Raw genomic sequence first — 23,203 nt, 5'->3', positions numbered from 1 at the left:
CAAAACGATAATGCGTGTCCGTTGTTTGTTACTTAGGAAGATAAACAAATGGCTCAAGAAATGAAGAACACGAACAGACGCAAAAGACAAGATGTTATATTTCGAACATACTTCTTTTAATTACCAACAACAAAAATAATATTAAATAAACTCGTTTTGGAAATAATAATATTAAAAATGTATTGTGTTACAGACGAGAGAACATGTAAGAAACAACAGTTATGGTGAGAATGATGATAATGTTTCTGAGATTTTGGATGAATTGACTTTTAATCTATTAATTTCCTTCAACTACTTTCAGTACCTTCAACTACATCATTTACTTTTGTTTTCAAATTTATCTTCAGTTTTAAGCCATTTTCACGTACTTTTGTATGCATTCAATCACTTTCACATGAATGAATTTGTTAAAGTTTCGTTCATGATCATTAAAATAGGTAAATAAAGATAGATGAATGTAGATGAAGGTACATTAGGGAAAATCGTAAAAAATGAAAAACTAAGAAATATCATGATAACCTTTCATCTGGATGGTATGCATATGTGCATACAAGTAAATTTAATCAATTTGTCTGATATGCACATGTGCATAAAAACCAAGAAACAATTCCAATTACCAGTTTGCACATGTGCATACCGTCTAGATGAACTATTATCAGAGTGTTACTCAATTTTTAATTTTTTTTAGGTTTTCCCCTAACCTCCATCTCTCTCTCTCTCTCTCTCTCTCTCTCTATATATATATATATATATATATATATATATGTGTGTGTGTGTGTGTGTGTGCACGCACATACATACATACAAATATATATACACACACACACATCTATATAGATGAATGATCGTGTGAGAAATAGAATTAAGGTGGGAAATGTAAGAAAACATCTAAACCCTTGATCACCTTTAATCTTAAACTCACTCATAAATCGGGCTAGGTATGGGGATTGATCTAGTGCATCTCGACGAATCTCATTCCTAATATACATCCAATGGTTGAGATCTCGTCTTACGCTTCTCACTTTAGCTCTCATTCTCACTAAAACACAACCCATATAATTATTAACATTTTACGATATGTTTTTTTAGTTGATATTCAAATAAATTGATTTTTTAATAACAAAAGAAAATATATGAATAATTGGTTGAAATGGTGGATTAATTGGTTGAGTATTAGATAAAAAGATTGGATGAATCTAATTTGATCCAAGAGCTATTTGGATGGAACCGATTCAATCCAATTATCTATTGGTTACGAATCGGATTGGATGTCCAATGTTAATCAGATTGGATCGAATGACAGAATCCAATATCCAATGGATGAGTGGATCGAACCGATTCAGATCTACCTAAATAATTTGGATTTCAACCGATGAACACCTCCATTTTTGGGTGTTTTAACTAGTTTTTTAGGAGACTTTTAAATTAAAGAGTTTTATTAGCTATTTTATAGAACATTTTTTAAAAGTGTCATGGAAACCCATTTTCTTATAAGACACTTGTTTTATATGAAATTTTCTTAAATAATGTCGTATAATAGCTAATACGACACTTTATTATCAAAACGTCCTAAAAAAAACTTTTTAAAATGTTTAAAAGTGTCTTATAAATCTATTGTAACACTTTTAAATATGACGCTTTTTGTTTTGGTCCTATAAACTTAAGTCCTATAAAATATTTTTTTATGACGCTTAGGACATGTTTGTTTTTTTCAAAATTGCCTCTTAATATCTCTGAAGTTTGATTTGCTCAGACGTTGGGTATTAAGAACGTTTGTTTTTTTAAATTAGAGCTTAAAAGCTTTAAATGTCATCTGATATTTTAAGTGGTAAAAAATGTATCCCTCAATAGCTTTTAATCTTAATCCGCCCTCTATCAAATGGTTCATATTTTGGGGACTGAAAGAGATTTGTTAGCAAAAACTATTTTATCTTTTATATTTTTGCACTAGTTTAAACTGTTCAGATTTCAGACTTCAAACATAAAACAAACAATATTACTGATCCAGATTTTACATTTCAACACCACCTCTTATAAATCAAAAATGAAATCAGACTTCATGTCACTTTAGACATTTTTGACGTCCTATGAATCCAATTTTGTTGTACTGTATCCTAAAAACTAGTTAAAACACTAATATATCATAAGCCTACTGTAACATTTTTAGATTAGACCGTTCAAATATTTGATCAAATAAATCAAATATCATAAGAAGTATATTACGACAACTCGTATTCCCTTCCACGAGCAGCCTTAACAACTTCAAGCTCTTTTATATAATTAAATGTAACGAATACAAATGCATTGAGAACAAAATTATGTATATATTTATACAAAATTAACATGTGCAATCGGAACCCCTCCGGCCCTCCCCCAAAAAGACGGTGACACCGGAGAGAACGATGTATCCATTCTCGACGGATCATCAATGGCAGTTTTTCAAGCCGGCCGTTTGTTTCACACAAATTCAAACCGATCGAATTCGTTGTGTCTGCGCCACCGTTCTAAACCCTAAATGCTATCAATCAACGTATGTTCAACTAAAAAACGAACCTGAATCTTCAATAGGATCTGGTATCAACGGAATGAATCTCAAAAGCATCATCAGACGATGTCAAAGAGCAATTTGTATCTGTACGATTCGTATTAGAGTTCTCAGTTTGACCTTCTTTCTGGCTTCCTTCACCTTGCATCTGATTTCGAAAGTCTCTCATGGCTCTGAACCTCAGATCTTCGGAGTAACCGCTTGCTGCCGGAACTATTTCAGGTACACAAGTTTTTCCCTCGAGCATATTTACTACTTCCGACATCGTCGGCCTCACTGACGGAGATCCGTTGGTGCACAGAAGTGCTACTTTCACAACGGTTTCTGCTTCTAATTTGTTGATCTTCGACTCCAATCTCTCGTCAAAAAGCTCTTCGTATTGTTTACTTGTTTCCAATCGACAAGCCTGCATTATCGGTTCCAAAAATCAATATCCAAAAATCAAATATCGATGTGCTCTGGCAAAACTGTATGATTTTATCAAGTTCTTTTTCCCGAAAAGAGAACATGATTTTAGGATTTCAATGTAAAATCACATATGATTTAATATTTTCATGTTATATTTTGACCATTGATCATATCAAATTGGTTGTTTATATTTCTACTAGAAACTTCAGGTTGACTTTTAAATCTTGAAAAAGACTAGTTTTTGGTAGAAAAACTAATGGATAAACAAGTCACTGTTTGGTCTAAAAAGACATGTTAAAAACTTAATTGAAAAAATGTAAAAAGCATTATAAGGGTATTCGCATAATGTAACAAGATATATTTTGATTTTAATGTTTTATTTTATTCATTTTCTTTATTGATATAATACAGTTTTATATTGTTTTAGAAAAAAGGTAATATTTTATATTAAATTAACGATTTAAAAGTTTTCGTTTTTTGTGTAATTTTTTTAATTCAAGTTATTATTATAATTTAATTTAGATTTAATAAAAAATAATTTATTTTTGATTTAATAATATAAGTATAAAGATAATAATTAAACATTTTGTTAGAACTCAATGATTATCTTAACTATATTTTAGATTTTCTATATTTAAAATGGATGTTTATCTTGTATTTGATTATATTTATTAATAACTAGAAGCATACTCGCGCAATGCAGCGAGATATATCGTGATTTTAATATTTCATTTTATTCTTTATCTCAGTCGATGTTATAATATGGTTTTATGTGATTTTAAGATAGCGATGATGTTTTTATTTTTGAATAAAACATATGTTTGAAGATATCATAAAAATTTGACAAAAATATATCGATATTAGTATCAAATTAACTATTTAAAATTTCTCATTTTTTTTGTAATTTTTTTATTCAATTTTTTTATAATTTAATTTATGTACAATAACAAAGTAATTTATATTTGATTTAATAATATAATTTTTTATAAAAATAATAATTATTTATTTTGTTGGAACTCGATATTTATTGTAATTATATTTTAGGTTTTTTATATTTTAAAATGAGATGTTCATCCTCTATTTGATTATGTTTATCCGCAGTTATTTATACGAATTCAAACATCGAGCTTTAATAAGTTGTANATTTTTGTTTAATAATATAATTTTTATAATGATGATAATTAAGTATTTTGTTAAAATTTAATGATTATTTTAATTATATTTTAATTTTTTATATTTAAAATGAGATGTTTATCATGTATTTTATTATGTTTAACCGTAGTTAGTTACACGAATTAAAAAATAAAGCTTTAACAAGTTGTAATTATGCACAATTTATTTGTAATGTTGAATTTTAAATAATATGTATCAATAAATAATACTTCATGTATAAAATATTGTTTTTAAGAGTTTTTATCAAATATTTTATAATATATATAGATAATTGAAAAAAGGAATTGAAAAATCATCTGGAATTTTATTGAAAGGTTACTTATAAAATTCTAAAACGTTAGCCTTTGAAACTAACATGAGTTTTATAAAGAGTAAACTACAAATATGGCCCTTATGGTTTGTCAGAAATAACACTTTTTGTCCTTATAGTTTTAAAATTACAAGATGATCATTCTAGTTTGTAAAAAACATTTCAATTTGCCTTTTTCTAACGATCGTTAAAAAAGTTCCATTAAAAAGAATCGATAAAAACACTTTTTTTTTCTTTTTATCGATTCTTTGTTTTTTACCCAATCAAAATCAATTTTATGATTTTGTTCTCTGTGGTTTTTGATTGGGTAGAAAACAAAAGAAATCGATAAAAAGACAAAAATGTTCTTCATTTCACAAATTTTTTAACGATCATAAAAAGAGACAATCTGAACGTTTTTACAAACCACAATGACCATCTTGTAATTTTGGAACTGCAATCGCCAAACATGACCGAAACGTTCTACTCAAAAACCATACTAGTTTTGGATTCGATTTTGGATGGAAAAAGTCAAATGTTTGACCACGAAAGTCGAAGATTCAACAATGAAAATGCAATACGTACCCAGTCTAGAAGACAAATGCAATCGTTGGTCGGAATGTAACTGTTGTTGTTCTTGCCACTAACGATTTCTAACACCACGACTCCGAAGCTGTAAACATCCGCCTTGTCGCTCAAGTAACCCCAGAGGGCATACTCGGGTGCCATGTATCCACTGCAAATCCATCAAAATTTCATTAACCAAGACCGTCACTAAAAAACGGAATAAATAAATAAATAAATCGGATTTCTTTTGTAAATGTTTGGCAACTGTGGGTGCCCAAGCCAGCTTAGGCACACCTAGACTAATCCCATAGACCCTGGAGTTAACCGTCAAATAAACCCTCCGGATCGTTCTTGGCCCTAAGAATTGATGACATCATATCTTAGCAGTTAAACTATCCCTCAGTGTTGGTTTTTTGTAAGAATTGAGAATTACATTGTTCCGGCTACTCGGGTGCTAACGTGAGTCTTCTCGTCCTCGTTTAGTCTGGCCAATCCAAAGTCCGATATTTTCGGATTCAGATCTTTATCAAGTAGCACATTCGTAGCTTTGATGTCCCTGTGTACAATTTTGAGCCTCGATTCATCGTGAAGAAAAGCTAAACCTTTCGCGATCCCGATGCATATCTTGAACCTCGTGGGCCAATCCAGCATTAATCTACTTTTCTTCGAATCTACGTCAATAACAATAAGTTCACATTATGAAATAAAGAAACCGGATCGAAAGAGAAAAAACCAAACAGACCCAATAAATCCCACTCGAAAATAGGCTATGAGGCACACGGGGGCCCGTTAGGTGGCTGGCTTAAAAGCCATGTGCCCACGAGGAGCCCAATCCCCAAAGGAACTGTAACTCCCATACTGCGGCTGTCAGACTCGAACATTCATCTGTTTGTTGTGCAAGTATACCACCCCAGAATCAACTGTGTTACGCTCTAGGGGTCGGAAAACAGACCAAAGAACACTCACCAAACAATGCATTTGCAAGGCTATTGTTTTCCAAATACTCGTAAACAAGCAACAATTGGTCTCCTTCGATGCAGCATCCATGGAGTTTAACAAGATTCGGATGTTGTAAACACGAAATCACACCCATCTCGTTCAAGAACTCACGGTTTCCCTGCTTCGAATGAGACGAAAGCTGCTTCACCGCGATGACCGTGCCATCAGGCAACGTACCCTGCAACCATCATAGACATGTTATAAACACAAAACTGCAACCAACATAAACAACTCCTCCCCATCAGTCGCCAGTTCGAGTCTCCGGATATTTTTTTTCCGGGCTGTTATCTTCAGGGCCTCATGGGATTAGTTGCAAAAGCGGGCCCAAACACCCACGATTACCAAAACACACACACACAACCACAATCACCGGAACGTCCATTTTTGTGCTAACCTTGTAAACGGCCCCGAAACCTCCTTCCCCAACTTTGTTTGAAGCGTTAAAGTTGTTTGTAGCGGATTTCAATTGTTTCAAGGAAAACGAAAGCGTTTTCAGCTCAATTCCTTCGAAATCTGTTCAAGAAAAGCATAGAGCATGAGCGAAGAGTTGAACAAGTTGATCAAGAAAGTTAAAGACGACGATTCTTTTACCTTTATCGTTCGTTTTTCGGCCTCTAAAACATTTTTTCCGCCATAGGAAGACCAAGATTAACAATACAAGACAAGGAACAGCAATCCCGACACCGATATAAACACCTTTGCTCGCCTTTTTTCCACCAGCCGAACAAGTTTTAAAATCTGCACAACGAAGTTGACATCATGAACGGGAGTAAACATGGAAACGAAAAAAAAGCAAACTTTAAGAAGAATTTAGACAAAACAAGCGAGTCCGTTATATCCCACCGAGAGGTGGGGTCCGATGGGGTAAAATGTATGCAGATCTAACATCTACCCTAAAGAAAGAGCAGAGCAGTTGTTTCCATGAAGACTTCCGGCTAGTGAAAAGTGTGTGAAAGGGAGTTGAGAATATATGAAACCCTACTAGATTACTCTCCAAAAGAACCCTTAACGACAAAATGGATGTTCCAACATATATTGCAGATAAATTATTCAAGTTTAGCTGATGCGGAACTCTAACACGCCCCCTCCAATGGAGGCTAGAAGGGCTCAGATTGTCCAAGAATTGCAACACTGGGTAGACAAGTAGACCTTGCTCTGATACCATGTAAGAAAATACGTGGAATCCCATTAGGTTATTCTCCAAAAGAGCACTTAAGGAGAGAAGGGATGGTTCAACATACATCAAGGATAAATGGTCCAAGTCTAACCGATATGGAAGTCTAACAGACAAAAAGACTGATGCTGAACTTGGAAACAAGGTAAGATTTCGGTTCTAGAACATGAAATTTGGCAATCCTTACGAGGGTTAACATCGATAGCCGATACAAGAGGTCCGTAGACTCCTCTTTTAGGAAAACGCGTCGTCCCTTTACCCGCCCAGTAAAACCGTATCTCCAGTATGTTATTAGTCACACTAGCATTGAACGGTATGACCACCGATCTTCCAAACCCATGGGCCTCGTCTTCAATATTAAAGTCCCTTCTAACAAGTCGTCCCTAAATCACATAGAAACTTAGTTAGCAATTCCGGTGACACATTTTACAGCCGTTGGATTGACCAATCACAATCTTCATTAAGCCATCTAACGGCCTTCAACAAAATCGGTTTTATAGGATGTTAAATATGTCTAAATGTCCTAATAAACTGCTTTATAGCACTTGGTTATATAGAACCAAACAATTGTGCGTCCTATGTAAAGGTGTTACAATAAGTTGATAAGACATTTTTAGGCTTCTTAACAAGTTTTTTAAGATACTTTTTGAAATAAAGCGTCCTATTAGTCTTTTTATATGACATCATGTGGAAAAATGTCTTATAAAAACAAATATCTTATCAACTTACTGCAACACTTTTATATATGATACACAATTGTTCGGTCCTATAAACTTAAGTTCTATAAAGCAGTCTATTAAGACACTCAGACATATGTGGGGTTGTATAAAAGCACACTTATTTTCGAACACTTTGTATTACCTGAATATAAATATCAAATATCCGCCGGCCAAGATTTCTATACGTGCTATCGTTAGTGAATTGTATTTCTGCAAAGTGCAGATCAACACCATATTCACCGTTTTCCAAACAATAGCTGAAGTAAGTGAGCGTCATCGGCGAGAGGCGGGCGGTGGTATATAGCGGCGGTAAGGTGGTGTTCCCCTGAATAGAGTCTATGTATCGGGTGTTCTGATAAATGTTGTCATCCATGAAGTCTCCGGTGCTACTAAATCCCCAGTTTCGGGTGGTGGTTTCGTACAATTTGGCGGCACCACCATCAACATTGGCGTCTCCTTCATAAAGAACCGACTGCCCGTTACTTTGTGTAACCATCAAATCATCCCCGCCACAATTCACATGTAAAGAACAAGTGTCTGGCATAATATCAAAAAACGGAGCTACGTCATGAAGAAAACATGTGAATCAACAGATTAAATATGTATAAAGACCACTAATGTCGTGTAGAGTCGTAGTTTGAGGTTCGTATCTCTAGTTATGCCATCGTTTCTAACTACACTACAACAAAATCGGTTTAATAGGACGTCAAATATGTCTAGGGCCTAATTATTAGCAGCTTAATGAGACTCACTGCTTATTCAGTCTGCTATACATGATTGTCTGGTGGTTTCATAATAATATAGAAAGTGGCTTATTCAGTAAAGCCAAGTTTTCCCAATTGAAAAACACATTCCTTCCGTCTATAAAAAAACTCACTCAAACAAAACCTTTTCACAATCCATACAGACACAGATTAATCCACACAGTTTTATCCATACATGGCTTAATGGAAAACCAACCAAACAGCCGCTTAATAGAACTTAAACTTATAGGACCAAACAATTGTGCGTCCTATGTAAAGGTTTGATAGAACGGTTTTGGGCGTCCTAACAATCTTTTAAGGACAATTTTGAAATAAGGCGTCCTATTATTCTTTTTATATGACATTATTTGAAAAAATCGATAAGAACTTGTATAAACCATGAAGTTGTAGTCAACTTTTTTGTTTACGTGTGTGTGTGAGAGAGATTTTTCGGCTTTTACCCGTCTATGCTCAACGGATGGATATTATCATGGATTCAAAGATGAAGAATACTCACATCTCGGACACTCGATATCCTCAGCACACGGAAGCACGTCTTGTCTGTTGAGAATGTCATCACAAGAGCAAAAAACGTTAAATACGTTCGAAAAACGAAGATGAATAAAAACCGGGCTTTCTCAAGTGGCCGGGACTTGTTCTAAGTAACCTACAGGTCTTGAATTCAAATCCCGCAACTTTTAGCCACCAAACTAGACGATATAAAAGGAAAAGCAATGGCCAATTGAAACTGTCTTACATCGGGTTTCCTGTTGAAGAGCTTCTGAACAAGTTTACGTACCAATTCCTGATATAGCGACACGCGAAGAACAAGTTATCACAGAACAAACTTCCAAGAACATCCCGAGTAGCATATGAGTGTCATCTAAAACATGTTTTTCATTACTTCTCACACGTATATAGGACTATGTGCCCGTGGGCCTAGACCACGTGGATTAGTGGCGCCTTCGGGTTGCCGATACCACTTTCGAAAAAGATCAAACTCATAAAGGCTCACAATTCTAGCTCAGAACCAATGCGGCACGAGATATCACAAGAAGAGTCCTTACGTGTTTTGTCGGCATGTGGGTTGATTAGGTCCTTGCCATGTCAAATTGTTGTAAGAAAGATCACTGCACCAAATTAGTAGAATAAATACGTTAATTTATTTATAACTAAGCGTGTGACACGAACCGTTAACATAAGCATTCACGAAATGAACTTACATACTAGCCCCGTTCACCAAAAGTGCATCCGGTATGTCACCACTTAGCATGTTACCGGTTAAAAATCTGTTCAAAACGACATCAAGACACTTACTTAGATATAACCAAACGAAACCAAACAAACCAAGTATATCTCAGCCAAAGGTAGGGTCCGGGAGTGGTAAGATGTATGCAGACCTTACCTCTGTCTCAAAACACAGAAAGACTGTATCCGATAAGACCCCCGGCTTGCTGGTAACCTTACCGGTTTCTATGAGGCTTGCTTTTTTTTGCCACGGTGATAACGTAATAATAGAAAATGGAACACAAGAAATCTTGAAAATTTACTAAAAGTTCTCGTTTTCACACTTACACTAATCGCAAGCTTCTCCCGAGGATGTCGTTAGATATTCTCCCTACTAAGCGGTTAAAACTTGTGTCCCTTTCGAATTCACGGAGGAAAGGATGTCATTGAACATATAGATCATGAAGAATTAGAAGAACAACGACCCATGTTATGTGTACTTACAACAATTCAAGTTCTCTCACTTGCCAAATATAAGCCGGTAATTCTCCAGAAAGGTTGCAATTTCTCAAGATCCTAAATTTATGAATGAAATATCAGATTATGTATGAGTTAAGACAAACGTCAATGCGGGAATTATCTACTTACAATCGTATTAATCCCGTAGCATTGTTGAGTGGAGGAAATCCCTGTGTCGGTCCAGTTATGTCACTAATTCTCCTGCAAAACATGCGGCATCATGAGCTAATCACTTTCATGACACAAAAAAGGAGTTCCATGACGAACAAACGCTCTAGAACGGATTCAAGAAGAGGGGAAAAGTTCAAATGAGAACCAAGAGTTTCATGCATTATTCATTATGAATAACCCTGAATAATCATGAATATGATGCATTTTCATAATTTATGATATCATGAATATCATTCATATTTTCTTATAAGTATCATGTATATTCATTATGAATATCTTTCATCATGAATATCTATCACGATATTCATCATGAATAGTTGGTTCTCAGATCCTCAAAATATTTACGTTCTCATTTGAACTTGTATCTTAAGAAGAGATTCCTCACTCACAGATCAACTAGGTTCTCGAGAAAAGATATGTTTGAAGGAATAGGTCCGCCAAGTCCACTCGCCATAATCTCTCTTCAAAAACATCCAAAGATAAAAAATTATGACGTTTACGATACCTTGTAACGAATTATCACACTAAAAACGTATAGCATCTTACAATCTAGAGAGCAGTCTCCAGTTTTGTATAAAATCAGGTATCAACCCATTGAAGTTGTTTTCGTTTATCCTACTGCAAATCATACACGATAAAGATTCACACTTTTAGCCATGGAAATCTATCTCAATCTTGAAGTTGAAGAACGGTAGCTCTTCTTCGAACGAAAGGGAATAAAAGGAAAAATAGTTTACAAATTTGTTAGATTTCCAAGTTGACCAAGGGCCGTTGGCAGCCTTCCCGTCAACCGGTTTGAGGACAAGATCCTGAAAATTAACATCATGGAGTAAATAAACTTAGACGGGTTCCGATTCTTGAGCAAAATAACTTGATAAGTGCAAGAAAACGGATAAAAATCCGTTGTCTCGAATTCCCACGTCTCATCCCTAATGATGTGTATTCATGTGATTGGTGGACGAGAATGGGACGTGAAAATTTGGGAATTCGAGATTTTTATCCAAAGAAAGCATGCAATCAAAAAACTTAATCAGCCTTACAAAGACTTCAAATTGATCAATCTCCCCAAATCACGAGGAACGGTTCCTGAAAGCTGGTTTGCTTCAAGATCCCTGATTAAGAATTTTTAACCAGATGAGTATATGAAACCGAATAAAAAACAGAGATTATATTATGAAACTATCTAAAGAATTTTACCCATATGGTAAAACGTTGAATTGGGTGGTAAAAAGGTAATAAAGAAGGCGAAAACTTACAGTTTTGTTAGGGTGGTGATATTGCCCAATTCTGGTGGGATTTCTCCGGTTAAACGGTTGCCAAGAAGAGAGCTGCATGCCGAAGAAAAGGCTTAAAGTTTACTACTTTCAGTACTCATACAGAAAAGACTATGAAACGAAGGGGTAAAAAAGAGATTCACATGTCTTGTAACTGTGTTAGACCCCATTCTGGCGGTATCGTGCCTTGTAAGTAATTGTAAGCAACATCACTGTAAAGATAACAGAATATACTTCAGTTTCCTTAAATCAGATAATGTTTTCAACGGATTATACTCCGTATCTTCAATCAAATTTGTATATTACTCAGTATATTCATCAATGAATATACACTATTCATCAACGAGTATACACTATTCATCGATGAATATAAGCTATTCATCAATGAATATAGGCTATTCATCAATGAATATAGGCTAACACTGCATGTAAAAGGAGACTTACAAGGACCGGAGGTAGGGAAGCTTTGCTAGTTCGGGTGAAAGAACCCCATCAAGACTATAAAACTTGTGTGTGCTGCATACACAAACAAATCAGATTAAGTTTCAAAATTTGAGGCCATTGATGTTAGGGCGTTGACTTTGAGGTCAAACATAAGCTAATTTGAACGCCAAATAGCGACCAACTTTAAAGATTTTCAAGAACAATCAAATAGCAACTTTATAACAACTAACAAATGCTAGACAATACGAAAAAGAGAAACGATCACGTAAAAGAAATCCATATCAGTTGCAGTTTGAATATAACAAGGTTTGACATCAAAAGTCAAAATGATGAATCATACTTCTAGTTAGAGACACAAGGCTCGGGCCTGGGCCTTCCAAGCCCGTTTTGAGTGAGCAAAAAAGACCAAGGCTTTTTTAGTCCTCGGCCGGGCAATGCAGTTGAAACAGGCCTGATCGGGCTTTTTAGGGATTTTTCAGGCTTAACCCGGCTTTTCCAGGCTTTTTTAGGTAGGGCTTTTTCGGTCCGCGCTTGCCTTCAAAATTTCAGTGTGGCCCGGACCGGGCATCGGGTTCACTAGGCCTGGGCTTTTTCAGGCCAGGCTTCGGGCTTGAGCTTTTTGTGCATCTCCTACTTCTAGTTAGTATGGCATGATATATATAAAAAGAATCACAAAAATAGCAAAGAAAGATGAGGACTTTATACATCCTTACGACATGACAATCGCTATCGTTCCCAACGGTACAATCGCATCCGACGCTAGCATTAGCTTCCTGTGTTGGCTTTGCCACTTCAGAAATGGTTTCAAGATTGCAACTGTCACCATTAAACCTCCAACTTGTTGCATTCATTGCAGCAAGAATGTTTCCAACAGCTTGCTCTAATTCCAAATAAAACAAGAAAACAGAAAAAAAATAATTAAACTTTATAAAACCAAGTGTACATGAAAGATAGCAAATGATCATTAAGTCAAATCACGTGTAGGGCCCGCTTGGTTTCACGAAATGTTTTTGAAAGATCTGGACTTCGTGGAAGGATTTTGAATATTTGGTGTGTTCGGTTTGTAGGATTTCGAATGGAATTGAATTCCATTTTTCATAAATAACTTCTAAAAACAAATTATAAAAATAATTAAATTACCTTTTTATTAATTAATTATCACAAAACAAGTGCTTTAACCCTATCAAATCCTCAAAATACCAAGTACCCATGAGATTCCTAAATCCCATTTTGTGGGATTTCATTGAAAATCCGTTTTCAATTCCGTAGTTTCTTTTAAACCAATTGCAAGATTGGAATCCAATTCCAAATCGATAAACCATACAGTCACGTATAATGATGGATATCAATCATTCGGGATTGCTTATTTGAAACAACTTATTAACTTATTATAAGTAAGAAGAGTTCAACTTCTTCAAAAACTTCTTCTTACCGGTTTAGCACCGGTATAAGTTCTTTATTCAATCACTCAAAAGTGCTTGTTACCGGTGCCACAGCGAAACAAGTCAATAAGTTACTTTTATAAGCAATCCCAAACACCCCTCAGTTCAATAAAACTCAATTTTGTCCCCAAAATCAATGATTAATACACCTCTAATCATGAAAAGAGGTACCTTTGACTTTTAAAGTCAACCCATCTAACTTGTAATTCCAATATCCATATGAATTCTTGAACTTAGTAAGAACAAGATCGGTAAAGATACCAAACTTATAACCAGAAATGCAGAAATGTATAACTTTTTGCTTCGAATTCGTAACATAAATCAAATTTTAGCATCAGATTTTCAACTGCTGATGGGCATCCAAGTCAAGGTTTCTTGAAGAAACAAGAACATAAATCTAAATCAAGAACTCAAAAACCCAATTTCTGAAACCAAAAAAAATGGGTTTTTTTAATGAAAAATCGTGTTACCTTCTTGTTGTGGGACGACGGATTCAGCAAATCTTAGCAAGACGACAAAGTTGAGGGTTAGGAAGAGGATGAATTCAGGTTTTTTTGCCGCCATTGTTGCAGAGCTCAAGAGCTTCGATGGGAAGAGAGGAAAAGATGGGTGTGAAATTATTTAGAGATGGTTTGCTGCAATTCTTGAAGAAATAAGTCAAATGTGTATAATATAGTAAGCTGTGCTGGTCCAAATCAAGCAGTCATCCATGAAATACTTTTTTTTCTCTTGGATTAAATAATAATGTAATAATAATTCATTTATAAAAATAATTTATTAACTTATTTCAATGTGACACTGATAACAAGTGTTTTTAAGTGTTTGGATAGACAGTTTATACCGATGTCAAACCGATTTAAATTATTCTGACTTATAATAAGTTGATAAGAACTTTTATAAAAAAGAATAAGTTGTTTCAAATAAGCAATCCCAAACACCTCTTAAATGGGTTTTAATAATTAAATTGTCTTTATAGATTAAAATAAGGAGGTATTCAATTAGATGAATTAAGCATGAACCAAATAACACCTAAATTTTTATATTATAGTCTAAACCGAATAACACCTAATTTTTTTGTTGTTTGTGTTTAATGAACGGTGGAAATGACATAAATTACAATTTTAACTTTCATAATTTTTTATGATATCTTTAAATTTATATTTTATTCAAAAATAAAAAATCATCGTTTTTTCAAAATCACATAAGATCATATTATAACATCGATTGAGATAAAAAAATGAAATATTAAAATCAAAATGTATCTCGGTGTATTACGCGAGTACTCTTCTAGTATTTCAATAACTTAAATAAGTTTTCTTTATCATTTTCTTTCGGTTATATTCATGATTATTACTAATTTTATTAATTATTATTAACCAAATGGGAAAACTAAAAAAGAGAAGAAAAATATGATATTTTTGGAAGAAAAAAGCCAGGCTTAATGGGTAAAGGCAGCATCAATTGGCAAGATGAATTAAGCATGTGTTTAGCATTTAACTTATAATAATACATTTTTGTATAAGTCAAGTCTCTTAAGCTAATTAATAATGGTCTTAATGAGTTGGGTTCACGTGAGACCAAAGATTTTTCGTGAGACTCGTAAGACCAATTTATGTTCATTGATCAACTTTATAAGTTAATGATCTAATGGTCTAAAGTTGCACGGTGGCAATTTTATGATTATTGAGAAGTCTCATGGCAATTTTGTAATTATGAATGTTCAGATTGTAGATCTAATCCAGATGTTGAAAATTGGTCTTAAGGGTCTTACGAAAAACTTTTAGTCTCACATGATCCCAAGTCTGGTCTTAATTTTTAGATATAAAATAATATTGGTCTTAATTTTTAAAATGTATGATTAAGAGAAAGGGAGAAAAAAGACTCCATTTTATCAAATGTCATTATCTTCTTGTTTTTTAATAAATAAAATAATTAGAATTAAACATATTAAAATTGCTTCAATTATTAGTAATATCTAACTAAGAATCAAACATTTTCCCAAAAGTCCGGTATTTTATTTGTATCGTTGAATTTATAATATATAAACGAAGCACGTGCACGTTCATGAGACGTGTTTTAAATGTTAACTTGATGTCTGCTTTTGGTATAGTCAATCATAACGAATTAAAAAAAAGTACAGTGGCTTTAATATGTTGATCTTTAGTCTCAAATCGACAAAAACTCGGTCCAGCATGCCATGCAGGCATTGGTTAAACCAAAAGTACTTGTACTATTTTACCTCTTTTATAGCTTCGTTTGATTGATACCCGTTGGAACCCTACATTGGTTAAATCTGTGCAATTTCTCCTCGAGATATGTTGTAACATTTTTCTCTTTTTAAGAACTCTTTTAAAGAGTACTCTATGTTCCACATTTTTCATAGGATATCAGAATAAAGATTTACTGATTTAGGGACACGATACTTTGATATCAGAATAAAGATTTACTGATTTAGGGATACGATACTCTGGGRAAATCTAAACTTGTCTAATCCCCTCTTGACAATATTGTTTATCGATATATAGGCATGGGAATGGGGCGGGGATGGGGCAGGGAACTCAATCCTCGTCCCCGTCCCCGATTACTTATCTCTATCCCCGTCCTCGTCCCTGTCCCCGTCCCCATCCCCATCCCTGTCCCCGTCCCCGTCCCCATCCCCATCCCTGCGGGGGAATATAATCACATCCCCATCCCCATTCCCAACGGGGAACGGGAATTTTTTTCTCGTTTATGTAACTTATTTTAAATTAAATACGTGAGAGACCATACATGTTTAAATCTCAAACATTTTCAATAAACCTAAAACCAAAATGAATTTAATTTAATAAAAAAAACCACAACATCATATAAGAATTAATAACCTAAAACCAAAAAAAAAAAATCAATTTAATCCAAAAAAACTTAAAGTCACATGTACCAAAAGATATTGAGTAATATAAAACCATATCGAATAATTGTATTTTGACTTACATCCAAAATATTACATATTAACATTTAAATAATAACAATTTTAGATTATCAACCTAATTAGGAAATAGGAAATTATAAATTACCACTTTAGTTGAAGTAAATTATATATATATATATATATATATATATATAATTTATTAATTAATACACATAACGGGTACGGTACGGGACGGGGCGAGGCGGACGATACCCGTCCCCATCCCCGGTTTGAGACAAACGGGGATTCTCGTCCCCATCCCCGATTTAGCAGGGAATCCCCGTCCCCGACCGGGACGGGTGGACCGGGTTTCCCGACGGGTCGAGGGTCATTCCCATGCCTATCGATATATGTTGAAACATTATTTTTTTATAAACTTTTTTAGATAATAATTTAGTAAGGGGCCGTTTACTAAATGCTTACTCGGGTAAGCGTTTATCAAGTCACATTTCTTTATCGGATGAATATGGCAAGGACCAAAAATCTAAGCAAAGGCACGAACCGAGAGTTTTACCCGGTAAGTGATGGCGACGACTCTTACCACGGTTAGCTCTTACCGGATAAATTGTTACATATGATATTGTTTTGTTAGACTAAAATCTTACCCAATAAATAAGAAATAGAGCTGAATTTTACCATTAAATGTTTACGAGATAAATATTTTGATAGACAGCTCCCAGAGTTTTCAAAATATATGTAATTAACATTATTAGTAAAAAAAAAAAAAAAAAAAAGGTGTAGGTAAGGGTAGTAATTGGGTGTATCTTTGACCAAGAATTATATACTATAAAAACCCAATCCAGTTGGTCATATTTGGATAGCCATGGCCATGATCAATTTGTCACATTATTGGCATTGGGTCCCAAATCTAACCTGCCATGCAAACCAAGCTTTTCTTGATTGATTTTATATTTACATTTTTGACCCTCATCTTTTTCAATTATTCATTCTTAACATATTATGAATGATTTTTTACATGAAATTTGAAATAAGTTCTCTTGATGACACCTTAATCATAACTATATTCAAAACTTTATTCAGAATGGCATTTTAGTCATTTCCTTATTTTCTATTTAATAAATATATATTATGTTCATAATTCAATTAATCAGTGTCATCTTTTCTGAAGACTAACCAACAACATCTCGTTGTCATCCATATCGACTTCTTTAGCCATCTCTCTCTCTCTCATCCACAAACATCGATCTCCATAACGGCATACGATCTATGAAAACCCAGTTGCTTGGTCAATTTAGTTTAAATTACATCTAAAAACACAATCCAGTGAAGGAGTTGTAAATATGGAGAAGACACGAACATCAAAAACACAACAACAAATTGTAGAAACACATGTTTTATAAACTCTAAATCAAGTTAGAACAAATGCACAAAATGTAAATCTGACAAGTAAAAACCCTAAATCAATTTCAAACGAAAAAACTCTAAATTGTATAAACACTTATGTCGGCCTATAATCTTCAAGGAAGTCCTTGTGATATTCAACAACTTGAACTTCAAAGTTCTGATAGAGGTCTTACGATCCTCAACAAAGAGAGATCTGTTTAGATGAATGCATCACAACGGAGGAATAACGATAGAGTCACAGTAGGGATCTGGTGGTTGACAGAGATGGGTTAGAAAATCGGTAAGCGATCTAGTTGTGGGTTAGAAAATCATAAGGGATATGGGTTAGATAATCGACAAGGGATGTGGTTTAACGGTCTTTAGAAGCGTGATGCTGCTTCTGTTCCGATGGTCGTGTCAGGAGGTGGAGGTGGAGGTCAAAGATGGTGACAAGGAGTAAGACGTTAGAGATGGTGACGGAATAGAGGTTGGAGATGGTCTTGGTAAAAGGGCCGACGAGATTTTCATCTAGGACTTCAAAGGCTTACATTTTTCGTAAATGACGCACTGTGTGATTTCATATAAACCATATGGATCAATAATGTAATTTACTCTATAAAGAATGCTATATGGTCGCCGCCATCACGAGGCCCGAGGGGGTTGTGGGGAAGGGAGGAGACGATTGAATACAGATCACATATTTTCAAATTCAATTTTTTTTTCATGTATCATTAATTAGTAATTGACTCATTATTATTTTATTTTATTCTATTCATGCTATTTAATTTAATATTTTGATTTTCAATATGTAATAAATTAATGATGTGTCAACGGTTGATTGGCGTAAAAAAAAAGACCAATAATTTGTATTCCACAGTGAACTGATGTGTTGAGAGGTGTAAGATTCAAACGCATACTCGTTATATCAAGATTAATTTTTTTCCTTTTAATATCAGATATATTAGTTTTTCTTATATTTATCAGGGTCAACAGGAAACAGTACACTTAAAAAGTCTAAAATGAGAGAGAATTTGGTTGTCAAATTATATGGTATAATATTATTTCATGATATTTTAATGAATTTTATATCATATTTTATGATAATTTTAAATTTTAAAATTTGAAATCGAATGATTAATTATTATCTTACGTTGGATTGTACACATAACAGCTTGAAAGTTAGATAGTCTTCTTTGACTTTTTTTTTTATAGGTATGAATGACTTGTCTGACCATTTTTTATAATTTTAGGGGTTGTTTGTTTACATCTTAATGATATTATCCAAAACTTAACTTTGAATCACCCACATGTTAAACTAGTTCGGTAAATTTTTAGTGACCTTTCAAATGTTCCAAACACCTTTGGATCGTTCATCCTGAAGGGAACGAGTGTATCATTTAGAGACACCACATTTCCACGGTTACCCTCGTCTCAACTCATCTCGTCTCCTACAATCACACATAAACCATTTGTTTTTAACTGATCTACTATGCTACTCCTCGGAATCATGTTACCTTTTCTCGATCTGTTTGTCATCACTCGTATCAACCCTGATTTGGATTCGCTTGATACAATTTTCATGAGTACAATTAGCATTAATCTCTACACCCACGACCACTTGTCTACTTATCGTCACTTCTGATTTGGATTCAATTGGGTTTTCCTTTTATCAAATTTGTATTGTAAGATTTATACACTATTTCCCTTTACAAAGTTATATTATACTATTTTTTAAATTATAATTATAATTATAGATGTAGATTTTTATTTATAAAGCTATGTTATTGTAAGGGGATATTCGGTTGGTTTTTATTGAGCCTTGTATGGATTAAGTTACATTTGTGGATAAAATTGTCTGTATGGATTTAGCTTATATTGTTGTTCGTTTGTTGTGAACATATAATCTTAAATAAAATATCTAGAATATAATTAGGATAATCATTTTTATGATGAACATCTAATCTTAAATAATTTGATGAACATTTTTATATTTTATATTCGTGTAACTAATTGCAGATAAGCATAATAACATCTAATCTTAAATAAAATATCTAGAATATAATTAGGATAATCATTCAGTTCTAATATAACATTTAATTATCATCTTTATAAAAAAAATTATATTATTAAACTAAAAATAAATTACTTTATTATTAAATCTATATTAAATTATAATAAAAAATTGAATTAAATAAAATTACACAAAAAATATGAACTTTTGAATAGTTAATTTGATACTAATATTGATATATTTTTTTCAAATTTCTATGAGATATCCGAATTTATATTTTATTCAAGCATAAAAACATTATCGTTTTATCAAAACCACATAAAATCGTGTTATAACATTAATAGAGACAAACAAATGAAAAGAAACACTAAAATCAAGATGTATTACGTTGCATTGAGCGAATACCCTTCTAGTAATATTTAATGTTTAAGCAGTTAAATTCACTAGGTCGAGATCTACTGACATATAAAATAAAACTCATCAAAGCTAAGTTTCTAAGAGAAAGATCTAGATATCATTACACCGAGCGGATAAAATAGGTCTTTTCAGTTGATGATCATGGATTTAAGAATCGTTGCTAATAAGATGTGTACAAGTGTTTCGATAATCTAAAATAATATGAAGAGAAAACATTTTTATAAATATTATATAGGGTAATAAAGATGTACAAAAGTCTGGTCTTAAAGGTCCTATACCTGTCCTTTTTTGAGATTTTTGTTTCGATATTTATTATAAATAATTATATTTTAAATTTGTATATAGCAAACGTGTTTACATTAAAAGATAATATTTAATTAAGATCTTTTTAATAATTAATCGTACGAGCATCTCCAACTATACTACAAAACACCAAATTTGCAGGTGATGAAATTCCTACTAAAAGTACAAGAGTACATTACCGGCCTTAAATATCGAAGATCGAGCTTAACCGGACCTCTACGTAGACCAGTCTCATAATCAGGTTTGGCTCCAACCAGGTTTTTCAAATTAATTGTCGGGACTGTGATATGTATGTCGGGTTTAATCGGTCTAGATGTCACAGGCTTTTCAGGCTCAGTCTTTGACTCATGACCGATATTGGGCCCTTGACTAATTATGCCTGCAGAATACACATAATTAGACAACGGTTATTGAATTCTGAAAAGAAAAACACACACGTATATGTTTCTTCTCTAGAAGAAAAAAACACAGCTACATTAAAAAGAGCATACAATTAAAATTGAGTTTTGATTTTCTAATTACGTTCAGGAAAATTCTATCGTTTATTAATTAGGCAACAAATTATTGATAACATGTATTGATTAGTAGATGCTGAAAACCCACTCTAAACCTTGTGCAACCGAGCAAATACAATAGGAATGAAGTATTGCTTACCTTTTAAACCACGAGAATCGTAACTGATTATATATTAAAAACGAGAATAACTTCTCACTATATAGAAATAATTGTTTGAATTACATAGTTGGCAGTTACGAAATAGAACTGTTATAAAACCGATGAAAAAACTCATCAACTAATGTATATTAACTGATAACTCTCAGTTGATAACAAAACCATCACCAAGGGGCCCTGCCCAGTGAACCCTGCTAGGGGCGTATTTCATCACCAAGAAATTATACTTATTTTAAGTATTGGGACTGGTTAAGGACCGGTTATGGTTTTCATCCAAAAAACAAGGTTGGCCTGGGACCGGCCCGATTTTTCAAAAAAAAAGTATTTTTAAATGTATTTCTAGCTTTCTAAGTGTATTTGATTGAAAATCAAATTACAAATTTACAATARAACATATTTTTTAAGTGTATTTGATTGAAAACCAATTATAAAACTATAATAAAACGTAATTTTTAAGTGTATTTTACTGAAAACCAATTATAAAACTACGATAAAACAAATTTTTTAAGTATATTTGATTGACCTAATTAGATATTTTAAAGTGTATTAGAATAACGTTAAAATATTTTTAAAAATTTATCAAAGAGATGTTAAAAAAATATTAAAAGCAAATATTTTTTTAATACAAGCCCGGTTTGGGCCAGGCCCGGGACTGTAACCGGCTACAAGTACCCTTTAACCGGGCTTTAGTATTTTTGACGTGACCAGTATGGAATGTTACTGTTTGGGACCGGGACCAGGACCGATTTAGGCCCGACCCGGTCCGAGACTGGTTTTTGGCCACCTCTAGTTCCGATCCTACAAGATTAATGGGGATTTTTCTGACTGTTCTTCAGTACCTTTGCAATTGGTCGAAGTACGTATATATATATATATATATATATATATAGAGAGAGAGAGAGAGAGAGAGAGAGATAAGTTTTACTTTGCAAACCACGTTACTTGTACAAACCGTACAAACCTCATTCAACTAATCATAATTTTTCATTTTGTTTATTTTTTTTGTAATTATGAGAGGTTGATTAATTATTTTTATTGTGGAGGGTGTTAATCATGTATGTTATCATCTTCATTATTTTAATTTTAGAGAAATACATGAAACATTTTCATTAAAATTTCATTAAGTATTATATGAAACAATTTCATAACCATATATGAAATAACTTCATCAAAAAAAAGTATTATATGAAACAATTTTATAAGATTAAACAATGAAATTGATGGATAAGAGTGGTTTGCATGGTTTGTACCAATGGAGTGATTTCCATTTGATTGCTCCTCTATATATCTATACTATATTATAAAGCATTTGACAAATACTTTTAAAAACTATTTTTTATGCATGAAGTACCGTTAATTGATGCATATTACTTAAAAATGAAGATTACAAGTAATTTTTGCATAAGTACAACTTATTAAAGCATCATATTTGAATTCGTGTAACTAACTGTAGATAAACATAATCAAATAGAGGATAAATATCTCATTTTAAATTAAAAAAAATTAAAAATATAACTAGAATAATCATTAAGTTCTAACAAAATATTTAATTATTATCTTTATAAAAAATTATATTATTAAACAAAAAATGAATTAAATATATACACAAAAAAAAAAGAAATTTTAAAGTCATTTTGGTACTAATATCAATATTTTTTTTCTTTTTTATAATATCGACCGAGACAAAAAAAAACGAAACATGAAAACTGAGATATATCTCGTTGTATTGTACGAATACCTTTCTTATATATATATATATATATATATATATATATATATATATATATATATATATATATAGGAGTGATCATATGA

At 33.0% G+C, this 23,203-nt stretch overlaps 1 protein-coding gene across 1 annotated transcript; it reads right to left on the bottom strand.

Moving 5' to 3' along the window:
- Positions 1-2,285: 2,285 nt before the first annotated feature.
- Positions 2,286-14,333, bottom strand: LOC112526522 (probable LRR receptor-like serine/threonine-protein kinase RFK1). The gene is made up of 24 exons (XM_025136833.1): positions 14,165-14,333; positions 12,958-13,132; positions 12,253-12,324; positions 11,952-12,020; positions 11,791-11,862; positions 11,575-11,646; positions 11,272-11,343; positions 11,081-11,152; positions 10,924-10,995; positions 10,493-10,564; positions 10,349-10,420; positions 10,193-10,261; positions 9,841-9,906; positions 9,685-9,747; positions 9,375-9,422; positions 9,135-9,178; positions 8,017-8,411; positions 7,343-7,538; positions 6,573-6,719; positions 6,376-6,494; positions 5,949-6,159; positions 5,416-5,653; positions 5,001-5,151; positions 2,286-2,951 (listed from the first exon to the last, which is right to left on the bottom strand). Exons 1-24 carry the CDS (start codon positions 14,256-14,258, stop codon positions 2,562-2,564), a joined length of 3,051 nt encoding a protein of 1,016 aa, XP_024992601.1. The 5' UTR covers positions 14,259-14,333; the 3' UTR covers positions 2,286-2,561.
- Positions 14,334-23,203: the final 8,870 nt, after the last annotated feature.

This window comes from Cynara cardunculus (assembly GCF_001531365.2).
Source record: "Cynara cardunculus var. scolymus isolate 2C chromosome LG 14, CcrdV1, whole genome shotgun sequence".
NCBI lineage: Eukaryota > Viridiplantae > Streptophyta > Magnoliopsida > Asterales > Asteraceae > Cynara > Cynara cardunculus.
Note: the sequence above shows the minus strand (reverse complement) of the source record. Positions and strands in the feature narration are given on the sequence as shown.